This window comes from Panthera leo, chromosome F2 (genome assembly GCF_018350215.1).
Source record: "Panthera leo isolate Ple1 chromosome F2, P.leo_Ple1_pat1.1, whole genome shotgun sequence".
Classification (NCBI taxonomy): domain Eukaryota; kingdom Metazoa; phylum Chordata; class Mammalia; order Carnivora; family Felidae; genus Panthera; species Panthera leo.
The window spans coordinates 66,345,883-66,367,475 of NC_056695.1; the positions used below are offsets into that span (position 1 = coordinate 66,345,883).

The window sequence follows — 21,593 nt, forward strand, 5'->3', positions numbered from 1 at the left end:
CGCGCCCGGAACCTGCGTCGCTCGCTCCGCCCAGACTCCGCCTACCCAACCTTGGCTCCACCACCCGGGAACTGCACCAGCTGCCCCGGGCTCCGCCCCGAAAACCCTCGCGGCCTGGCCTGCGCCGGCTCCTCCCCCGAATCCTGCACAAGGGGCTGGTCCAGTGGGTCCGCCTCTGGCCTGTCCCCTGGCCGAAGCCAGCCTGCCATGGAGGGGGATGTCCCCGCCGCTGCAGCCGCCTGCTACCAGCCGGCCAGCCCCCCGCGGGACGCCTGTGTCTACAACAGCTGCTACTGGTGAGGGGGCGCGGGTGCAGCCCCCCGGCGTCTCCCTGGCTCTCTGGGTCTTGGCGTCGCAGCCAGGCCCCGCCTCCTCCCGGCTCCTCCCCGGGGGCTCTGGGCCTCGACTGGCGGGTTTTCTGGCTTGGGGGATGAAGGGAGAGGGAATGGCAGCTCTCGTCTCTTGAGTGTAGACTTTGGATGGTGGGGGTGGGGTGGGCGGAATTCCCAGGAATGGTAGGGTCGGTGGTGCATTACTAATGCCGGCGCTTTTCGCTTGGCCGTTTCTCAGCAGATCTCAGGGTTTGGGGGCCTGGAAGGGGAGGTGGAGGCGGAGGGTGGAGCGTAGAGAATCTTTGCAAATTACTTCGCTCAAGCCTTTGTGGTTTCACACTGATGGGAAAGTCATTTTAATTTTGGAAGAGAGTGGAAGAACGGAGATTTTGTAATAACTTTCCCAAGGTCGTTAGCTAATAGCATCCAGGAATCCAGTTCAGGCCTTCTTGTAACCAGAAACCATGAGCTTAACCACCATGTTGTCGTTATCACACCCGTTACATTTACATAGCATTTGCTACATGCCCAAACATTGTTTTGTTTATGTAAACTAATTCATTTGAGTCCCACAATTATCCTAGGAGGTAGCTACTATTGTTACCCTATTTTAAAGATGAGAACACCCAGGCACAGAGGGGCGCAACTAATTTGCCTAAGGCCACATATCTTGTGAGTGAAGGAATGGGGGTTTACCTGCAGGGTTTGGCTCTGGAGTCCACACACTATACCCCTATTCTAGGCCACCTGTGTGGCTGAATCACCACTCCCACCTTTGTCTTTTCCACTCCCACACCTATCCTTACCTTCCCCGAGTAATGACTTCTTCCCCAACTTCCAGTCTCTGCAAAAGAAATCTTAGGGCCATCTAAAATTACCTTTCCCTCCTTTAGCTGGTCATCAAACCGCCATCACCAAGAGTTTAGCGTTCGTTCAGCTCTGACTGCATGTCAGGGCCAATGCTAAATGTTTCCCTCCATGGCTAGGAGATAGGTTTTATCATTTACCTCATTTTACTAATGAAAAGACTGAGCCACAGAGAGGCTGTGTCCAAGATCATACATCTAGCAAGAGACAGTGCTGAAACTGGAACTTCTGTAATAGAGGAGTCCATGCTTCTTCCATATATATATATATATATATATATATATATATATATATATATATTTATTTATTTTTGAGAAAATGCACATGCAAGCAGGGTAGGGGCAGAGAGAGAGGGAGACAGAGAATCCGAAGCAGGCTTGAAGCTGTCAGCACAGAGCCCAATGCAGGGCCCGAACCCACGAACAGTGATCTCATGACCTGAGCTAAAGTCAGACACTTATCCAACTGAGCCACTCAGGAACCCCCAGGAGTCCATGCTTCTTAGTTACTGCACTTTGTTTCTGTCTTACCTCTCACCTGAATCCTGTTCTTGTCCCTAATGCCCACTCATTGTTTTATGTATTCAGTCAGTAAATGTTTTTTAGGCAATTGGATCGTGTGATGCACCATTTTAGGCCCTTGGAATACAGCGATGAACAGAGTAGACAAATTCCCTGGTAAGATCTCATGGTTCTTCTGTTTTGGTTCAGGGAAAGCAAGCAAAGCCAAGTAAACCATATTTGGGTGGTGTTAAGTGTTACTAGAAAAATAAAGCTAGGTAAGAGACAGTGATTCACTATTTCATAATGGATATTTAAGGAAAGCATTGTTGATAAAGAGGTATTTGAGCAGAGATCTGAAGGAAAAAAGGGTGGGGGCTTTGTGCATTTGGAAGAAAATCATGGCAGGCGGGGGAGCAGTTGGTGCAAAGGCTCTGGGAAGAAAGTGTGCGGGAGTATTCTAGGAACAAGATGTCTGGCACAATTGGAGTGAAGCCATCTGGTGGAAGAATGGTAGGGGGTGGGCTTCTCTTCAGTAGATTTCTCCTTTAAGTTCCTTTAGCCATTGGCCCCGGGCCCTCCTTGGCTATCAGGGGCCTGTTCAGGTCCTTCCTTACAGGCCTCTGCCCAGATCTGTCCTATCCCCTCAGGTCCTGAACCTTAGCGGGCTTCACACTGCTGAAAGCCTTTCTAAATTCAGATGAGCCCTAGATCGCCTAGGAGCTTGTAAAGCATGCACATCATAGAGCTCCACTCTAGAGAGTCTGGATGTGTGAACTCTACAGTGGAGGAGTCTTAACGCTGGTTCGTTGATCCCATTTCGAGGAATACAGGCATAGACGATTTTGTCTCCTGAGCATTGCAAGTCCTTTAAGATCTGGTCACCATGTGTTTCTCCAAACCCATTTTGAACCTGCCTACTGGGCTCTACCCCAGGGTTTCTCAGCCAGGGCTTTGTCGACATTTTGAGCTTGCTAATGTTGTGAGGGGGCTGTCCTGTGTATTGGAGAGTGTATAGCAGCATCCCTGGCCTCCGCCCACTAGATGCCTGTAGCACCCTCCCGCAATTTGTGACAACCAAAAATGTCTCCAGATAGTGCCACATGTTCCCGGGGGAGCAAAACTGCCGCTGGTTGAGAACCGGTGTTCTACCCTGTCAGAACCTTTCAGGTAGGTTCTGCCGTGAAACTTTGAAATAAATGCCTCTTCTCTGCTTCAGTTAGCTTCTGTCAATTGGTACTTATCTCTTAAGACTCAGCTTAATGCTGATAGTGGTAACCAATATTTGTATGGCACTAGGTTCTTTACAGAGCACATCTGATTCTGTTGTGATTGTTTTGTATTCTTCAGATGTTGGCTGAGTGCCTGCTGTGCCCCAGGGGTCCTTTCCTTCTGCCTGCTTCTCTGATCTCAGCCCATCACCGGTAACCCTTGCAGAATCTTATTTTAATGCTGCTCTGTTAGACTTTCTGCTACCAAAATAATCATCCAGTAGGTTGGAACATTATTATCACCATCCCCCCTCTGCCCGTTTTTAAAACCAGTTAAATGGATGCTAGGGCTCACACCCAGTCTGTGCTCTTCCTGTTCTAACAGCAACTCCCAGCATTTCCAAGTATAAGGCCCTCCTTTTTTTTTTTCCTTCTTTTTTTTTTTTTTTTTTTAACATTTATTTATTTTTGAGACAGAGAGACAGAGCATGAATGGGGGAGGGTCAGAGAGAGGGAGACACAGAATCCGAAACAGGCTCCAGGCTCTGAGCTGTCAGCACAGAGCCCGACGCGGGGCTCGAACTCACGGACCGTGAGATCATGACCTGAGCCGAAGTCGGCCACTTAACCTACTGAGCCACCCAGGCGCCCCAAGGCCCTCCTTTTTTATTTTCATTTATTTAATTAAAAAAAATTTTTTTTTACTGTTTATTTTTGAAAGAGAGAGAGAGAGTGCGAGCAGGGGAGGAGCAGAGAGAGAGAGAGAGAGAGAGGGAGACACAGAATCCGAAGCAGGCTCCAGGCTCTGAGCTGTCAGCACAGAGCCTGATGCGGAGCTTGAACCCCGAACTGAGAGATCATGACCTGAGCTGAAGTCGGATACTCCACCGACCGACCCACCCAGGCTCCCCAAGGCCCTCCTTTTTTAAGCGTCAGATGTTTCTTGAGATTCTCCTACATGATATTAATTGTACTTTTGAAAAAAAAATTGATGATAAAAAAGGACTATAGGTTCAATAACTCTTAACATTTAATTTTTTTCCTCCGTGTAACATTTACACATATTTGAAAAATAAAAGACAGAGTATGTCCAGCCGTATACGTATTCAGCCTGCCAACAGTTCTTGGGGTATACATGGATTCTCGAAGTCTTTGTGTTAATTCTTTGCCCATCCTTGGGACTGGGAGTGGGGGAACAAACAAGGAGAAACCACTGACCTATACCTCCCCAATCTTCCTGTGTGCCTAAAATTAATGACTCCCTCTTCTATGCATCTTTTATGGCCATCTATGATGCTTGCTTATTTATGGATCTGTATGTCTCCTCTCACTGTCTGTGAGCTCTAGTTTATCATTATATCCTCCAAGCACTTAGCACAGTGCTTTTTACATCACAGGCTCTTGAAGATGTTTGTGAGCAACTCCAGAATTTCTGCAGGCTGGACAAACAAATGTCTTCTGAAAACTTGGTCTTAGAACATCCGGGTTTAAGAAAATTTAGTTAATACATGGTTTATGTCGTATCGAAACAGTACATTTTTGCTATTCCATACTACATATCCTATGGAAGTAGTGAGTGGCAATCTCCTGTTTTTACCTCTATCACTACTTTTTCTGTGAGATTTCTTAGGTATTTTAGAGAAAAAATCATAGGAAAAAAACCACACTCAGCTTTAGTACTTTACATGGAGTTGTATGGAGCGTTGAGACAGGTAGACAAGGTCAAAACTGTGAATCGGAAGTTTGTATTGCCATAAAATGGTGGCATTCATCAGTGCCATTCATGCCTGCCTTCATTTTCAGGTAGCATGGTGTAGGTGTTTGGAAATTAGGCTTTGACAGATTGAGTCACAAGTATGAGCTGAGTACTGAGGTAGCTCATTTTGAACAAAGGTGCTGTATGGCTCATTAGGAAAAGATAGCAATCCTGAGGCTGAGCTATGAATACTGACAACAATGACTGTTTTTGTCTGTGTGGGCGTGTGCCTGTGGCCGGCAGGATGGCTTGGTTTCATGCACGGGGCATTGATTTACTTAGGTGGTTCTGACTACTGCTTTAAATATCTGAAGACCTGTCATGTAGAAAAGAGATTCACCTGGGGCAGAAGTATAAGAAGATGGGGTTCAGCACAGTATGAGAAAGAACTTTGTAAAAGTCAGGGCCTGACTTGTACCAGAGGGCCGCAGGGAATACCACTCACAGAGTCTCCCTCCGAAAGAATTCCTAAGCATATCACATAGCTGCCCCTGGTCTTTTCTAGCCGGAAGCCCCCCTACCCAGAACACTCATCCTGCCCCATTCCTAAGGGGAGCAGTGAACCAGTGTTAACTAAGATTTGTCAAGTGTTTACAATGTGATGTGATTATCCCCATTTTACAGATGAGAAAAGCAGATACTCAGGTGAAGATGTCTAAAGTTTCTTACCTCGTAAGTGGCAGAAAATTCCATAAGTGGAATCCACTTGTATCTCAAGTCCCTGGACCCAAAACTTGTGGAGTATTGATGCAGCATTTTATCAGTTGTAAAATGCCTCCATGTGCAGAGCAGTGCTGGGGCAGGTAATGAGCACTGTGTTAGCAGAGAGGTCAGCACACAGTTAGGTAACACCTTGTTGAGGGTGTTTCAGAGGAGGCTCAAACATCAGCCCTTTGCTGGATGAAATCGTGTTTAAAATCTCTTCCAAACGTTTTATGTCCTCGTCAGTCTTCTGTTCAAATTTGAATGACACGGAGCGTTATTGTTTAATTATATTGGTCAAACTATTATTTTGTTTCAGTGAAGAAAATATTTGGAAGCTTTGTGAATACATCAAAAACCATGACCAGTATCCTTTAGAAGAGTGCTACGCTGTCTTCATATCTAATGAGAGGAAGATGGTAAGTTGGTGAGTGATTGCAGAAAGAGAACAAGAGATTTAGAATGACAATAGAAACTCAATATAGTATGGGGTTAGCACCATCCTAAAATCTGCTCTATAAAATACAGCAACATTTTAAAGTTTGTTTTTGGAGAGAGAGAGACAGTGCTAGCTGGGGAGAGGAGCAGGAGAGGGAGACAGAATCTTAAGCAGGTTCTGTGCTGAGCATGGGCTTTGATCTCATGAGCATGAGATCATGACTGAGCTGAAATAAAGAGTTGGAACCTTAACCAGTTCAGCCACCCATCTGCCCCTAAATTTATTTTTGAATGAGATATTTTTTCCTTTCAGAGCACAGTTGAATTAGAAAAGTTTAATCACTTATTTGTAGGCCAAGAAATAGATGATGGTATATTTACATAGATTAAATCCCTTTAGGTATTAGGTTAGAGCTTTTAAAATTGCTGAGACTAGAGCCACATACTGTCAGGTTTGTCTCTGGAGTTTAAATAAACTAATGGTAAACTTACATGAGGTATTAAAAAAGCAAGCCTTTAAAAAATAAAGGAAGCCCTTAATATTTTGTGAAGTACTTTTTTTTTTTTTAAGATCTGATTTTTTAAGTAATCCCTGTACCCAGTGTGGGGCTCGAACTCACAGCCCCAAGATCAAGAGTCACACGTACTACCATTTGAGCCAGCCAGGAGCTCCATAAAGCACTTCTGTAAGCATCATTTCATTTGATGCTAATGGAAACATGGTGAAGTAGGCAGGGTTCAGATAGTTGGCTCCATTTTATAGATGAGGAAATAGAGACCCATGGAGGTCCCATGAATAATGATGGGAAAGCAAGACTTGAATCTGCCGGCCTTCTGATTCCCAGTTGAGGCCTCTTTCTGCTTTCCAAAGAACATCAGATAATTAATTTTTTGCGTTTTCATTGTTAAAGACACTTGGAAGGATTTAGATTTCTTCTTCATTCTTTTACCTTGATTGTTTGTTGCTTGGAAATATTTTTAATTTATGTATTGCTTTAAAGAATTCAGTAGTGGTTTAACTGCAGTTGTGGCTTATGAAATTGATTGTATTTTATAGATACCTATCTGGAAACAACAAGCAAGACCTGGAGATGGACCTGTGATCTGGGTAAGATGGTCAATACAGAAGCCTCTGGTGCATTAGTACTTGCAATCCCTGAGTGGTTTGGTAAAGCAGAAGTGGCAGGGTGGTAGAGACTGGCTCTGATAATTATTAATAATTGACCTTTTGGGAATAGATGTTATTTTGTCTAAGGTAGTACTTATAGACATGTTTTCATTTAATTTTATTATAGGAAAGATTTTATTTGTGTATTTTTTAAGTTTATTTATTTATTTTGAGAGAGAGAGAGAGGGAGAGGAAGGGAGGTAGGAAGGGGCAAAGAGAGGGGGAAAGAGAGAATCCCAGGCAGGCTCCACACTTTCAGCAGAAGCTCTGTGTATCGCTTGAACTTATGAACCATGTGATCATGACCTCAGCTGAAATCCAGGGCCAGATGCTTAATCAACTGAGCCACCCAGGCGCCCCTATAGGCAGATATATTTGTGGTCTCCTAGACTCTTATTCATTATACTGGAAGGAACTTTAGCAATATCTAGTTCAGCTGCACTTTAGAATTATCTGGATATTGTGTTAAAACTGTAGGTTTCTGGGGGCGCCTGGGTGGCTCAGTCGGTTAAGTGTCTGACTTCAGCTCAGGGCATGATTTCTTGGCTCATGGGTTCGAGCCCAACATCGGGCTCTGTGCTGACAGCTCATCCTGGAGCCTGCTTCATATTCTGTCTCTGTCTCTCTCTGCCCCTCCCCTGCTTGTGCTGTCTCTCTCTGTCTCTCTCAAATATAAATAAACAAAATTTTTAAAAATGTATGTTTCTGATTTAGTTGATCTAGATAGAGAAGGGTTCAGGAGTTAGTGTTCTTAGCAGACTCCTAAGTGACCATGCATGACTAGCATTTGAAAAACCCAGATCTACTCCAGCCGTTTCATTTTTCAGGTGAAGAAATGAGCCCAGAGGCCAAAGTGAGAAGCTCAAGGTTATCTAGCTGATCAGTGGCAGGACTAGGTCTTAGGCCCAGGCCCTTTATAGTACACATCTATGTGTTACATTAACCTATCCCCTGAAGAATTGATGGGGCTAGTAACATGAAGATAAAATAAAAGAAAAGCTTGTTTCTGATACTTATTTAAAATAAGATATCGTTCGAATTGGCATCATTTTCCTTTATTTAACTCGTATTTACTGAGTGCCTGTTATATGCCAGGCACAAGATAGGCCAAAATCCCTGGCCTCACAGAGCTCACATTCTTGCCTCCTTCACCAGCGGGTGGTTTGCTGCTCTAACATTAAAGCCAAAATCCAGTTTTGGCCCAGTTAATCCAGTTAAGGCCCAACTGGGGTTGACTCCCAGTACTGCCACTGGTGGCTGTGTGAGCTGGACATGTTACTTGCCTTCCTTGTGCAGCGTCCTCCTCTGGTTAGTGGGGTAGGGAGTCTTTTAAATGAGATAATGTGTGTGAAGCATTATCCTGGCACGGGGTATGGTGTCTGGTTCTGGTGCTCGAGAAGCGTTAGCTTCCCTCGTTAGCAACGATGGCTACAGGACCCCTGTTGTACACTGGCCATCGGCCCTAGAGGTCGTCTCCATCGCTAAACCACTCAGCTGATTTTGAGTCACGGTCTTCTTTTAGACAAACTTGAAGAGAAAGGGCCTGTGGTCATGTCCCCCTAACCCAGCATCTCACGGCAGCCCAGGGTGGCGACTCCTCTTGCAAGAAGTCCCCCTCCCCCCCCAACATCCTCTGGCAGATGTATCTTTGCTGCAAGGCTGTCTTGTTGTAGGAAGTGGGTAGGCGGCCCTGAGTGGGTGGAGACACCCAGTCCCAAGAAGCGGATCACCTTCTATGTGGGTTTCCCTCCCCGAGCCCAGCTTGGTCTTTTCCGGGCATCTGGGCAAGCGCTGAACCCAACTCGGAGAGTGAGGCTGCTCCCGCTTGATCTGTATTCCTTGACTCCACATCTGTGCTTATAAAGGCGACTTGGAGTTGAGGCCTACTTTCCTTCTCAAGTTCATCAGCCATCTGGGATGTAGTAAGTGAGAGATTGTGGGTATTCATGGCTTATACGTTTCCACAAGCTGTACTTTGTTGCTGGAACACTGTCCCCTCAGGCAGGACTCAACAGTGGCAGCCTTTCCTCAGTGAAACTCTTCCTTGGCTGTTGGGCCCCCCTCCCCTCTGTTTCTTGGTCGGCTTTTATAAATTTTTTTTTTTTTTTTTAATTTGAGAGAGAGAGAGAGCTGGGGAGGGGGGCAGAGGGAGAGAGAGAGAGAGAGAGAGAGAGAGAGAGAGAATCTTAAGCAGGCTCCATGCTCAGCATAGAGCCTGACATGGGGCTCAGTCCCATGACCGTGGGATCATGACCTGAGCCAAAACCAAGAGTCAGGCGCTCAACCGACTGAGCCACCCAGATGCCCCCCTCTTGGTTAGCTTTTAAAAAGTTTTTACTTACATAATCTCCTTAATTGTCTCAGCAACACTGAGGTGGACAGTGCACTTAGCTCCATTTTATAAAAGAGGAAGGGGAGGGGCCAAAGTTTGACCAGAATGTCTTCGCCTGGAAGGCTCCCTGCTGTCTGCCATCATCACACTGTCCCTCCGGTAGCACTTGGCTGTTTCACACTCTGCTGTGGGGACTCCTCGGGGTCAGGACTTACCTTTCTCATCTTTGCATCTTTGATATTTCAGTAGCACTGTTAACTACAAGTAAAAGGGAGTATGCACTCTTCAAAACCCCTGTAATATGAGGTAGAAGATGTCAAGAGAGAAACAGATTTGGGACAAGGCCAGAGACTGCTTCTGGCAGGAAGTAGGAGACTCATGGGAAGTGAGCATGTGAGTGGGCACTCGAGGGATGGATATGGGGAGAGAGGTGGAAAAGGTTGCTGCAGAAGGATGGGAATAACACATACACAGCCAGGTGTGGGCTGGAAGGTGGGTTGCTCCTACTTTATTTCTCTGGAGGGCAGGATGCATTAAGGGGCGTGCAGGGCAGAAGCGTCCATTTCTGATGCTATTTCTGCTTTATGAAGATAGCATTGGAGCCAAAGGAAGCTCTTAGGCTTTGATGGCACAGCATCTCCAGTCTTAATTAATCACCCCCTCCCCTCCATAGGGTCGATAAAACAACGTTTGAGAAAGTGCTCTTTAAGCTCCGAAGTACTAGAAATATAAGGTGGTGTTACTTATGTGGTACTAATGTGATTGAGCTTTTTATCTCCCAGTGCTGTTCTCTATGAGAGCGCTTTTCTTTCAAGGGACTCAGAGCATCAGACTGCCCTCCTGCCCCTCGATAACTTCCCTGACATCCCTTCTAGCCATTAACTGGTGTTGGACAGTGCCTGCCGTCTGGGAGTGAGGGATACACCATGGCTGAGCCACAAAGGAGAAGCTGTCTTCATCTTTCCCCTAAATGGCTACAGATTAGGGCTTGGCTGATTTAGCAACATCGTATAGTCCTTCTTTCCCATTCTAGGCTAACCCAAGCCATCCCCTTTGTTAAGTTTGGAGGATATCCTTGCATACTTTTTTCTCAATGCGTATACATGCATGTGTACTTCAGAATGTACATGTGTATGTATACACAGAACTTTTTATTTTATTAAAATCCAAGTTAACATATAGTATAATAATGATTTCAGGAGTAGAATTTAGTGATTCATCTCTTACGTTTAACACCCGCTGCTCATCCCAAGTGTCCTCCTTAATGTCCATCCCCCTACCAACCTCCCTTCCAGAAACCCTGTTCTCTGTACTTAAGAGTCTCTTATGGTTTGCCTCCCTCTGTTTTTATCTCATTTTTCTTTCCCTTCTCCTATGTTCATCTGTTTTGTTTCTTAAGTTCTACATAAGAATGAGATCATGTATTTATCTTTCTCTAACTTATTTCCCTTAGCATAATACCCTCTAGTTCTGTCTACATTGTTGCAGATGGCAAGATTTCGTTCTTTTTGATCACCAAGTAATACTCCATTGTATATGTATACCATATCTTCTTTATGCATTCCTCAGTCGATGGACATTTGGGTTCTTCCCATACTTTGGCTGTTGTTGATAGTGCTGCTATAAACATGGGAGTACATGTGCCTCTTCAAATCAGCATTTTCTATATCCTTTGGGTAAATTCCTAGTAGTACAATTGCTGGGTCATAGAGGAACCCTATTTTTTTTTTTTTTTTTTTTAATTTTTTTTTTTTCAACGTTTTTTATTTATTTTTGGGACAGAGAGAGACAGAGCATGAACGGGGGAGGGGCAGAGAGAGAGGGAGACACAGAATCGGAAACAGGCTCCAGGCTCCGAGCCATCAGCCCAGAGCCTGACGCGGGGCTCGAACTCACGGACCGCGAGATCGTGACCTGGCTGAAGTCGGGCACTTAACCGACTGCGCCACCCAGGCGCCCCGAGGAACCCTATTTTTAATATTTTGAGGAACATCCATACTGTTTTCCAGAGTGACTGTACCAGTTTGGATTGCCACCAGCAGTGCAAAAGGGTTCCCCTTTCTCTGCATCCTTGCCAACATCCGCTGTTTCCTGAGTTGTTAATTTTAGCCATTCTGACAGGTGTGAGGTGGTATCTCATTATGGTTTTGATTTCTGTTTCCCTGATGGTGAGTGATGTTGAGCATCTGCATTCTTTCACGTATCTGTTAGCCATCTGGATGTGTTCTTTGGAAAAGTGTCTATTCATGTCTTTCGCCCATTTCTTCAGTGGATTATTTGTTTTTTGGGTGTTGAGCTGGATAAGTTCTTTATAGATTTTGGATACTAACCCTTCATCCGATATGTCATTTACAAATATCTTCTCCCATTCCACTGGTTGCCTTTTAGTTTTATTGATTGTTTCCTTCACTGTGCAGAAGCTTTTTATTTTGATGAGGTTCCAATAGTTCATTTTTGCTTTTGTCTGCCTTGCCCCCAGAGACATGTCTAGTAAGAAGAAGAACCTTGCTCATCTGAGGTCAAAGAGGTTGTTGCCTGTTTTTTTTCTCCTCTAGGATTTTGATGGTTTCCTGTCTTATATTTAGGTCTTTCATCCATTTTGAATTTATTTTTGTATACACATAGCTTTTAAAAAATAATATGTAGTACATATTTGCAGTTTATTTTTCCTATCCAACTATGTAACATACCCTTTTTTCCATTTTCTTTTTTTTTTTTTAATTTTTTTTAACGTTTATTTATTTTTGAGATAGAGAGAGACAGAGCATGAATGGGGGAGGGTCAGAGAGAGAGGGATACACAGAATCTGAAACAGGGTCCAGGCTCTGAGCTGTCAGCACAGAGCCCGACATGGGGCTCGAACTCACGGATCGCGAGATCATGACCTGAGCCAAAGCCGGACGCTCAACCGACTGAGCCACCCAGGCGCCGCCCCCCGCCCCCCCCCCCCCCCCCCCGCCTTTTTCAAAATTATTTTTATTTTATTTTTGAGAGACAAGAGAGCATGAGTGGGGGAGGGGCAGAGAGAGAAGGAGACACAGAATCCAAAGCAGGCTCCAGGCTCTGAGCTGTCAGCACAGAGCCTGACATGGGGATTGAACTCAAACTGTGAGATCATGACCCAAGCTGAAGTCGGACACTCAATTGACTGAGCCACCCAGGTGTCCCCACTTTTTTTCCATTTTCTACATAAATTTACCTAAATCTTTTTAGTAGCTGCGTTGTGGTTTATTTCTCTCTAGTGGACTTTTGACTGTTTCTGAATTTTCACTATTATAAACAGTGCTGCAGAGATTTTCTTTGCATATATACCTTTACATGCATATGGCCATTTTATCTGTTGGATGGATTCCTAGAGGTAAACTTGCTAGGTCAAAGGGTATACATTTAATATATATGAACATTTTCAGTACTTATTGAAGTGTTCCCTATCACCGGATGTTTAGTCTTTTTTTAGGGATTAGCATTTGCTTTATTTTGCTACTATAAGAAGAACTGTGTTAGTTTTGTATTTTTAATGGTTATATATATATATATATATATACACACATATATACATAATGCATTTTATGTTTTATATATATTTGTATATAATATATCTTATATGTATATATTTTATATGTACCATTTTAATGGTTTTATATATATATATAAAAATATATGTATATATATGAAACCATTAAATGGTACATATAAAATATATATAAATATATTACATATAAAACATAAAATCCATCATTACTGTAACCTATAACACTGTATTCACGATGGTGAAGTAACTTGGTTAACTTCAGCAACTTTTATTTCTAGGATTACCATGTTGTCCTGCTTCATGTCTCAAGTGGTGGACAGAGCTTCATTTATGATCTTGACACTGTCCTGCCATTTCCCTGTCCTTTTGACACTTATGTGGAAGATGCATTTAAGTCTGATGAGGACATCCATCCACAGTTTAGAAGGTGAGGAGATTTAGGATGGATTTACCTACTTTCTGAAGTTAAACCTTGACAGTTGTATGGAGTGTGTGTGTGAGATTTTGTGGGTTTTTTTGGCATTTGTTTCGCAAAGATCACTTGTTTTGGCATCACTATTGAGTTGATACTTGAAAATGATGTGCTACACAGAAGATTCAAAGTGTTTTGAAGTTTTAAAGGTTGTCCAACATATAAAGGTTGACATCTTTTAAAAATGTGTGTGATGAGATCCAAGGTGTCTTCTGAAAGCCAGTTTGGGGATTTCTCTCGTGTGTGTGTGTGTTTGTGGGTATGTGTGGGTGTGTGGGGTGTGGCCTTAATGATGACACAATTGAGAGGTCTGTGATGGTGGTGCCTAAAGGTTATGCCCCTTGTCCCTGGCATACAATCGAGTAATAAAGACAACTGGATGTATTTCTGTGCCTGTGTAGTTTTTTTATTTCAGCTGATCCTTTCTTGTGGCTTCTTTAACAGGTTATAAAGCTGCATCTATATTTGTGTATTACTGGTAGTACAAAAATGCCTGGGTACTTTCGTGTATGTCATTGAAAATGAGTCTGTATAAAAATTGAGTTAGAATTTCACTGGGAAACCTTGCTAATGTAAATGAATGTTGCTTTATTTGCAGGAAATTTCGAGTGATCCGTGCAGATTCGTATTTGAAGAACTTTGCTTCTGACCGATCTCACATGAAAGATTCCAGTGGGAACTGGAGAGAACCTCCTCCATCATATCCCTGCATCGAAACTGGAGGTGAGCCAAAGGTGCCTCCTCAGAGAGGTTTCCGGTCACCATGCACATCAGCATCGCCCCTTAACCAAGGACAAAAATTGTGTGTTGGTATTTGTATGAAACTCCCTGAGTCGTAAGAAGATGAGAGGGAGCATAGATGTGCGTATCTGTTAGATTCAGGAATCGAAGCCCAGAGAACGGGACTGGAAGGCACAAGACCTCACGGCAGAGGGGAGGTGTGCAGGAGCAGAACCATGATACTTGCACACCACCAGAGTGCAGGTTGGTCTGCTGCCAGGACGCTGGGCTTCAGGAGGTCTGTGGGCTTGTCCTTCAACACTGGAGCTAGTAGCACCTTGCCTTGGTGGGGTTTTCTGTTAAGGTGACAGCAGCCCCTAGGGCATCCTTGCGGTATGTGAGATGTCATTTCCCTGGCTCTCTGATAAGACCTGCAGTAGAAGGAAGGGAGAGCCAGCAGATTTTCTTGTACCACTCATCTCCTTTATGTGCTTTTAGGCATCAGTCCAGTTAATAATTTTCTGAGATTTAAGGAGATAAAGAGTTCTTCACCCTGTTCCTGTTGTTTGGCGTTGGCACGAGCTTGAAACATTGTAAGTAATTCGCACTGTCGCCATTTCTTGCGGAAGCCATCCCGTCCCGTGGATGAGCCTTCTGTGTGAAATGCTCTTGTCAGCTGTGCAGCGTGCCAGAAAAATAGGGCAGTACTATTCGGAGCTCAGCAAGGAAGAAAGTAAATATAGTTGATGTATCTGAACACCAAAAGAGGATTCAACTGATGTTTGAGGCCCTCTGTGAAAGGCTGTTACGATTTTAAAAATTTATCTCAGAGCTGCTTTTTGGTCCGCCAGCCTGCTTCCTAGTCTGGGCGTCAGAAATGGGATCGCTCCTGGGTTGGGAGAGGGCATCACAGGTCTTCCTTCTAGTCTCGGACAGCCTGTCATATAGGCTGTGGTCTGGGACAGTGTGCCTTCAGCCACCCCCCGTTTCTCTTCTAGACGTGAGCACCGACGCAGAGCCAGCCCATGGCAGGCACTCAGTAAACACCAGCCCGCCAGCCCGAGCCTCTTCTGGTCATTCCTTTCGGTTTCGATGACTGCTGCCCAGTAGATGCTATTTTGTGGTGGTCGCTTTACGTATTAGCTTAGTTTTTACCACAACGCAGGCCAACTTTAATTTCCTCACTTGATAGATGCATGTATTTAAGTGCATTAAGGTTAAGTGAGCCCTTTGCCTCCGATGCACAGCTGGGGAGGATGAGGAGGGGGATGGTGGTGTCTCTTTCTGCCTTGTGTGTAGTTAGTTCATCAGGGACCTCCTGAACTTGGGGTGGAAACAAAAGAATCTGCTCTGAAGTGTGGGGTAAACTGACTGGTTTTTCATGTCATAATTTAACCACACCGTTATGTTCTGTCAGGTGGTAAATTAATTACTTCAAATCCTGTGTTTATCAAAGGAATGTATTTGAAGTTAGGATAAGTGAGATTTACGTGTAGCTAATTGGTAGTGTTTTATAAAAAATCAGGATAAAAAATGGTTCAAGAAAATATCCAACTTTGGAGTGTTTATGTGGCTCAGTTAAGCATCTGACTGCGGCTCAGGTCATGATCTCTCGGTTTGTGGGTTCGAGCCCCACATCGGGCTCTGGTGACAGCTCGGAGCCTGGAGCCCACTTCAGATTCTGTGTCTCCCTCTCTCATGTGTGTGCACACACTCTCTCTGTCTCTCTCAGAAAAAAATTAACGTTAAAAAAAATGTTTTTTTAAAGAAAGTGCCAAATTTTAATGCATGTTTTAGGTACTTTAATATATATCAGCTTCACTCAGAACCCTGAGTTTAGTTGTGGAATTAACTCTTATGACTTAAAGTTTAGTACATTTGATATGTAGAATATTGGGATAATATGTTTAATAATTTCGGTGGCCATGTGTCTGCAAGATCGCTGGTTTCTTTTCTTTTAAAAAAAATTTTTTTTAATGTTTGTTTATTTTTTAGAGAGAGATAGAGAGAGCGTGAGCAGGGGAGGGGGCAGAGAGAGAGGGAGACACAGAATCCGAATCAGGCTCCAGGCTCTGAACTGTCAGCACAGAATCCAGCCCGATGTGGGGCTCGAACTGACGAGCCATGGGATCATGACCTGAGCCGAAGTTGGATGCTTAACCAACTGAACCACCAGATGCCCTGTCCTTTTTTTTTTTTTAAGTTTATTTATTTTGAGACAGAGTACATGGGGGGAGGAGCAGAGAAAGGAGGAGAGAGAAAATCCCAAGTAGGCTTTGTACTGTCAGTGCAGAGTGCAGGGCTCGAACCCAGGAACTGTGAGATGACCTGAGCTGAAATCAAGAGTTGAGTGGTTAACTGACTGAGCCACCCACACACCCCAAGACCCCTATTTTCAACTCCGCGTTTAATGTGTTTTAAAGAAAAGATCTCTTTTTTTTTTTCTGATGAGAAGGAAACTGAAATTCACGGTCATATAGCCTTGCCCTGAAGAGTCAGTTCCAGCACTAGCCACTGATGTCTCAGTTTTAAAAGACATTTTCTTAGGCTGAACTATAGAGTACACCAAATTTCCCCCTCTCTTTCTAAGTCCTTTCCTGCCTCTGGTCCACATACACTTCTCATCCTCCCGCTTCCAAATGTATGGTAACACTGGCTACTTTGAGCCAAGCTGGAGGACCGGTGTTAAGTAAACGAACAGAAATGTTGTAGTGCCTCGTGGGGAGATTAGAGGCAGACGTTTATTTGTTTTGCCTTGATCTTTAAAAAATTTTTATTTTTGGGGCGCCTGGGTGGCCCAGTCGGTTAAGCGGCCGACTTTGGCTCAGGTCCGTGAGTTCAAGCCCCGCGTCGGGCACTGTGCTGACAGCTCAGAGCCTGGAGCCTGTTTCAGATTCTGTGTCTCCCTCTCTCTGACCCTCCCCCGTTCATGCTCTGTCTCTCTCTGTCTCAAAAATAAATAAACGTTAAAAAAATTAAAAAAAAATTTTTTTTAAATTTTGTTTTTATACATTGATCTTGTACATAATGAATGGTTGCAGATAGTAGTCATTTTTTCTCTGATGACATTAAAAGGTCTTAGAAAACAAAACAAAAAAAGGGAGGGAGGGGAAAAACTCTTAGAAAACAAATACAGATTTTTTTAAAAGTAGTTTGTTAAAGAAGTTCGCAGACTTACTGGGCTCTAATGGAGTTTGACACCTACCCAGGTCAGCAAGAACTTCCGCCCCATCTCACCTGACAGATGCCTGTCTTACCTTTATTTCCAGTTGCGTTCCTAGCTGTCTGAGGACTTCAACAAAAGTTGTTTATTTAGCTTTTTCATTATAAGGGTGTTAGCGAATCTGTTTCTAGTTTTCTATATCCTAAGTGCTTGCTTTCATTTTTAAAGATACAGTGTTGGGTAACGTATACTAGATTTACATGTTTTTCTTCTGTCAGTTCTTTAAAGACATCTCTCTTGTTTTCTGCATGCACAGGCTCTGATCTCTTATTCATTACTCTGAATGTAGTGTGTCTTTTTTTCTCTGAATATTTTTTAAGGTTTTTCTCTTTATCACTGGTTTTTAGCAATTTGATTATGATGGACTAGTGTAGTCTCCTTTAGGCTTATTCCACTTGAGTTTTTTGTTTTTTTTTAAGATCTTTAGATTGATGGATTTATAGTTTTCATCAAATTTGAGAACATTTGGCCGTTATTTCCTCACATTTTTTCTGACCCCTTTTTAAGTTCGTGTCCTTCAGCTACACATTGGTTAGATGGCTTGGTATTATTCTCAGAGGTCAGTAGGTCTGGTTGTTTTTTTCATACATTTTATGTATGTGCTTCATTTTGAATAATTCTTTTATTTTGTTGCAAATTCATTGTTCTTTTTTTTTTAATTTTTAAGTTTGTTTATTTAGAGAGAGACAGCATGGGTGGGAGAGGGGCAGAGGGAGAGGGAGAGAGAATCCCAAACAGGCTCCGCACCATCAACACAGAGCCTGATACAGGGCTTGAACTCATGAAACCATGAGATCGTGACCCAAGCCAAAACCGAGAGTCAGATGCTTAACCGACTGAGCCATCCAGGCATCCTGCTCTTATCTTCTGCATTAACTACTTTGTTGTTAACTTCATCCAGCACATTCTTTTCATTTTACATATTTTATTTTTTTTACGTCTAGACATTCCATTTTGGACTGATTTAATACCTTTCATTTCTCTCTCTCTTCATTATGCTCCTGTTTTTCTCCAGCCTTTTGAACATAACCCAGGATATTACATTTAGTTGTCCCGTCTCCTCAGTCCCCTTCAATCCCTGGCAATTTCTTTGTTTTGTTTTGTTTTGTTTTCTTTTCTTTTCTTTTCTTTCCTTTTACAACTTTTCCACTTTTGAAGAGTCAGTTATTTGTAGAGTGTCCCTCACTTTGGGTTTCTGTGATGTTTTGTCATAATTAGATTGAGGTTATGCATTTGAGACAAGAATACCACAGAAGTGATGTTGAACCCTTCTCCATCTGGATAATTTTCCCTTTTTTTGGTCTTCTGGGTTGTTGTATTGCTGTTAAGCCAATAAACCAATTGTGTTTTCAGTGAACATTTCTTTCATGTATTTTTTAGATTCCAAAATGAACCTGAATGATTTTATCAGCATGGATCCTGAGGTAGGATGGGGAGCTGTCTACTCCCTGTCTGAATTTGTACATCGGTTTGGCAGTCAGAACTACTGAAAGGGACATCTGGATGTAAACTATGGAGAAATTCTAGGACATGAACAGTCCAGTCCATCTCTTCATTTGGGACAGCAAACACTATGGTACATTTGGCTTGGAATTATATTTTCTTCTTTTAATTCAGTTGAGTTGAAACATGAATGAATGAACAAAAAAATTAATAAATAATTTTTTTGAGGGGTGCCTGGGTGGCTCAGTTGGTTAAGCTTCCGACTTTGGCTTAGGTCATGATCTCATGGTTCGTGAGTTTGAGCCCCGCGTCGGGCTCTGTGCTGACAGCTCAGAGCCTGGAGCCTGCTTTGGATTCTGTGTCTCCCTCTCTCTCTCTGCCTCCCCTCCCCACTCATGCTTTTTCTCTCTCTCTCTCTTTCTCTCTCTCTCTCAAAAATAAATAAACATTAAAAAAACTTTTAAAAATAATAATTTTTTTGATATGTCAGATTGAAACTTGATGCAGTGTCTATTTGCTAAGAAATTCCAATGCTCATTTGTTAAAACATGTGACGACTCATGCCAGTCATTCCTTCTGTTATGATATAGATGCGTGTATTTCATGTCTGTTTCGGATGTTTCCTTCCTCTCCCATTGCCCTGTCAGCTCCTTGAGGGCAGGGCGGTGGCTCATTGCTCTATGAACCTCTAATGCCCCCAGCAGGTGCCCATAAAATGTTTGCTGGTGATTGTGCTGCTGCTTGAAGAGGGCTGATACTGTGAGCTGAATCAGCAATAAGTATTAGTCTTTTTGGACTACGATGTTCTTCAGAAAAGACTGCAGCCCTCTCAGGCTTGAGTGTTACTTGGCCTATTTATACATGTTTTTAAATAAAATTGATTTAAAAGTAATTTTGTTTTGAAGATTTTGTGTTGATGATCTGAGATAACCAAGAGTGTCTCACTTGTAGATGGGGACCATTGCTTTAAAATACATGCATCAATCTCCCTTCTTGAAGATGTTTTGGAAATTTGGCTTTCATCGTATAATTCCACATAAAAGATGTTTGGCATTAAACTGGCATGGCATATAGCACCAACTTGCATGCGTGTCTTTATGATTCTACTATAACAATGAGCGATTTCTTAAAGCAAGGATGTCTAGGTTTTTGGTCTTAGACGAGTTTGCTGCTTATTGAGAAACTTTCATTTAATGTAGATCTTCTGCCTTGTGCTGTGGAGGGACAGCTCAGTTGTCATGAATCAGTCAGAGGAAATGTCATGTATCCGTTTGGTACAGCTGACCAGGAGGATTCTGGGAGAAAGTGAATGAACCTTTGGTAAGAGGAATGCAAACACAACCTCTTAAGTTATTTTATAATTTAGAACCAATTATAGACCTCGCACTTACATATCTTTATTTGACTTTTCGATGGTCACTTAAAAAGCATGTGGCTAAAATGATGGAACTACTTTGTTTTGAGCAGAGAATTTCAGAGGGACCAAAGATTGTAATCAGATTTACAAATTGCATTTTTGGAGCGTTTTGTTTTGTTTAGTTTTGTTTGCCAATTTATGAGCAGGTTTCCAATCTGGTATTCATAGTTGTGTCTAGTACAGACCAATCAGACAATGTGTGTGTGTAAGTTTAAACTTCCCAGCCACCTTTGTCTTGAAATTGAAAACCCCTTCTAGCCAGTGTTGGGAGCAAGGCTTACAGTTTTAAGCCTGTTAAAATGTCCAGTGGTCATAATTTTGAGTTGTTAGAAGGAATAGAGAACGTTTGTTGTCTTTTCTACTTACCACTCCTCACTTCTACAGCTCCCTTTGGGGAATTCATCTTTGTACATTTCATGTCCTTGTGGCCTGTAAATGCAGGTATATAGCTTAAGCGGGGCCAGGCTTGGAGCCCACTCTGGACAAGTCTAATGACCTGTCACAGTGTTCTCTGGATTTGCTGTATTGATGTCCAGAGAGAGAAAAAAATCTCTCCCTGAGGAGTGCTAAACTAGGGGCCTGGGAGCTTAGGGCATCCTGACTGCCTCCGAAGGGCCCAACTGCAGAATGCAGCCCAGCAGAGCTGAGAGCAGAGCAGGAGCCCTGAGGGCATTTCGGAGCGCCTGGATCTTTCTGTGCTTCAAGTCGGCCACAACTTTTGAACTTCCCAGTTACATAAACTAGTGGATTCCTTTTTCTCTTCAGCTTGTGTGAGTTGGATGGCCATTAGTTTTAACTGAAAGGTGAGTTCCCTTTCAAGACTTTTCTTGAAAACTGTCAGGAACTGTATTTTTGTCTTTCTATGCTTAATGTTTCTCTGAGGTCAGATTAGCTTTTCATTACACTCAACATGTGAGAGAGAACTAAATAAAATACTGATAAATCCTGTGTGTTTGGAAAGAGGAACTTTCAAGAACAGGGGAATTTGTAAGAATTTGTAGAATTTGTAAGTTGACTATGAAAATAAGAGAAATAAGGCATCTCTGAGAATCTGACATGGGATGGAGCAGGGAAGCACCATAGAAAATGGCTCCTAGGTCAGTAGAACTGACTATCTGATTGGAGATAGTTTTTTAAGCAAGACTATATCTTTCAGAAGAGGGGTTGGTTTGCAATGGAAGTAAAAACCTGTTTTGTATATGTGGTTTTCTCAGTTTAATTTTTATTTAAAAAAATAGGTGGTGCATGCACATTGTACAAATTCAAAATATATAAAAGTGTATAGTAAAAAGTCCTCTGTGCTTCAATCTTCTGATCTCTCTATCCAGAAACAGCTCATTTTCAGTTTCTTTTGTATTCTTTCAGGAATTTTTATGCCCATGTATGCATGTAGGTATTATATATTAAGTTCTGGTTTTTTTCCTCCCCACAAGTGGCACCAGTCTAAACATTTTTCTGCATTTTACTTTTTTAAAGTTAA

The 21,593-nt window shown here is 42.8% G+C and overlaps 1 protein-coding gene across 8 annotated transcripts; it reads left to right on the forward strand.

The window, feature by feature from the left end:
• Window positions 1–20,147, forward strand: NTAQ1 (N-terminal glutamine amidase 1). 8 transcript variants are annotated; one of them, XM_042923218.1, is made up of 8 exons: window positions 1–296; window positions 1,805–1,876; window positions 5,688–5,787; window positions 6,864–6,914; window positions 13,117–13,265; window positions 13,909–14,033; window positions 14,529–14,623; window positions 18,634–18,722. In XM_042923218.1, exons 1-7 carry the CDS (start codon window positions 208–210, stop codon window positions 14,615–14,617), a joined length of 675 nt encoding a protein of 224 aa, XP_042779152.1. In that variant the 5' UTR covers window positions 1–207; the 3' UTR covers window positions 14,618–14,623; window positions 18,634–18,722. The 8 variants fall into 8 exon arrangements, 7 of the variants coding, with proteins under 7 accessions (XP_042779152.1, XP_042779151.1, XP_042779153.1 ...); XR_006198104.1 differs by lacking the exon at window positions 14,529–14,623 and adding an exon at window positions 19,896–20,147 and having other exon boundaries at window positions 14–296; window positions 18,634–18,829; XM_042923222.1 differs by lacking the exons at window positions 1–296; window positions 14,529–14,623 and adding exons at window positions 2,793–2,869; window positions 3,050–3,123 and having other exon boundaries at window positions 1,808–1,876; window positions 18,634–18,918.
• Window positions 20,148–21,593: the final 1,446 nt, after the last annotated feature.

What these genes read in the sequence shown, in the direction of transcription:
- NTAQ1 (XM_042923217.1), top strand. Translation starts at nt 208, where the DNA reads ATGGAGGGGGATGTCCCCGCCGCTGCAGCCGCCTGCTACCAGCCGGCC. An exon ending in GAGATGGACCTGTGATCTGG is followed by an intron (nt 6,915 to 13,116) that starts GTAAGATGGTCA and finishes TTTTATTTCTAG; the next exon opens with GATTACCATGTTGTCCTGCT. An exon ending in ATCCATCCACAGTTTAGAAG is followed by an intron (nt 13,266 to 13,908) that starts GTGAGGAGATTT and finishes CTTTATTTGCAG; the next exon opens with GAAATTTCGAGTGATCCGTG.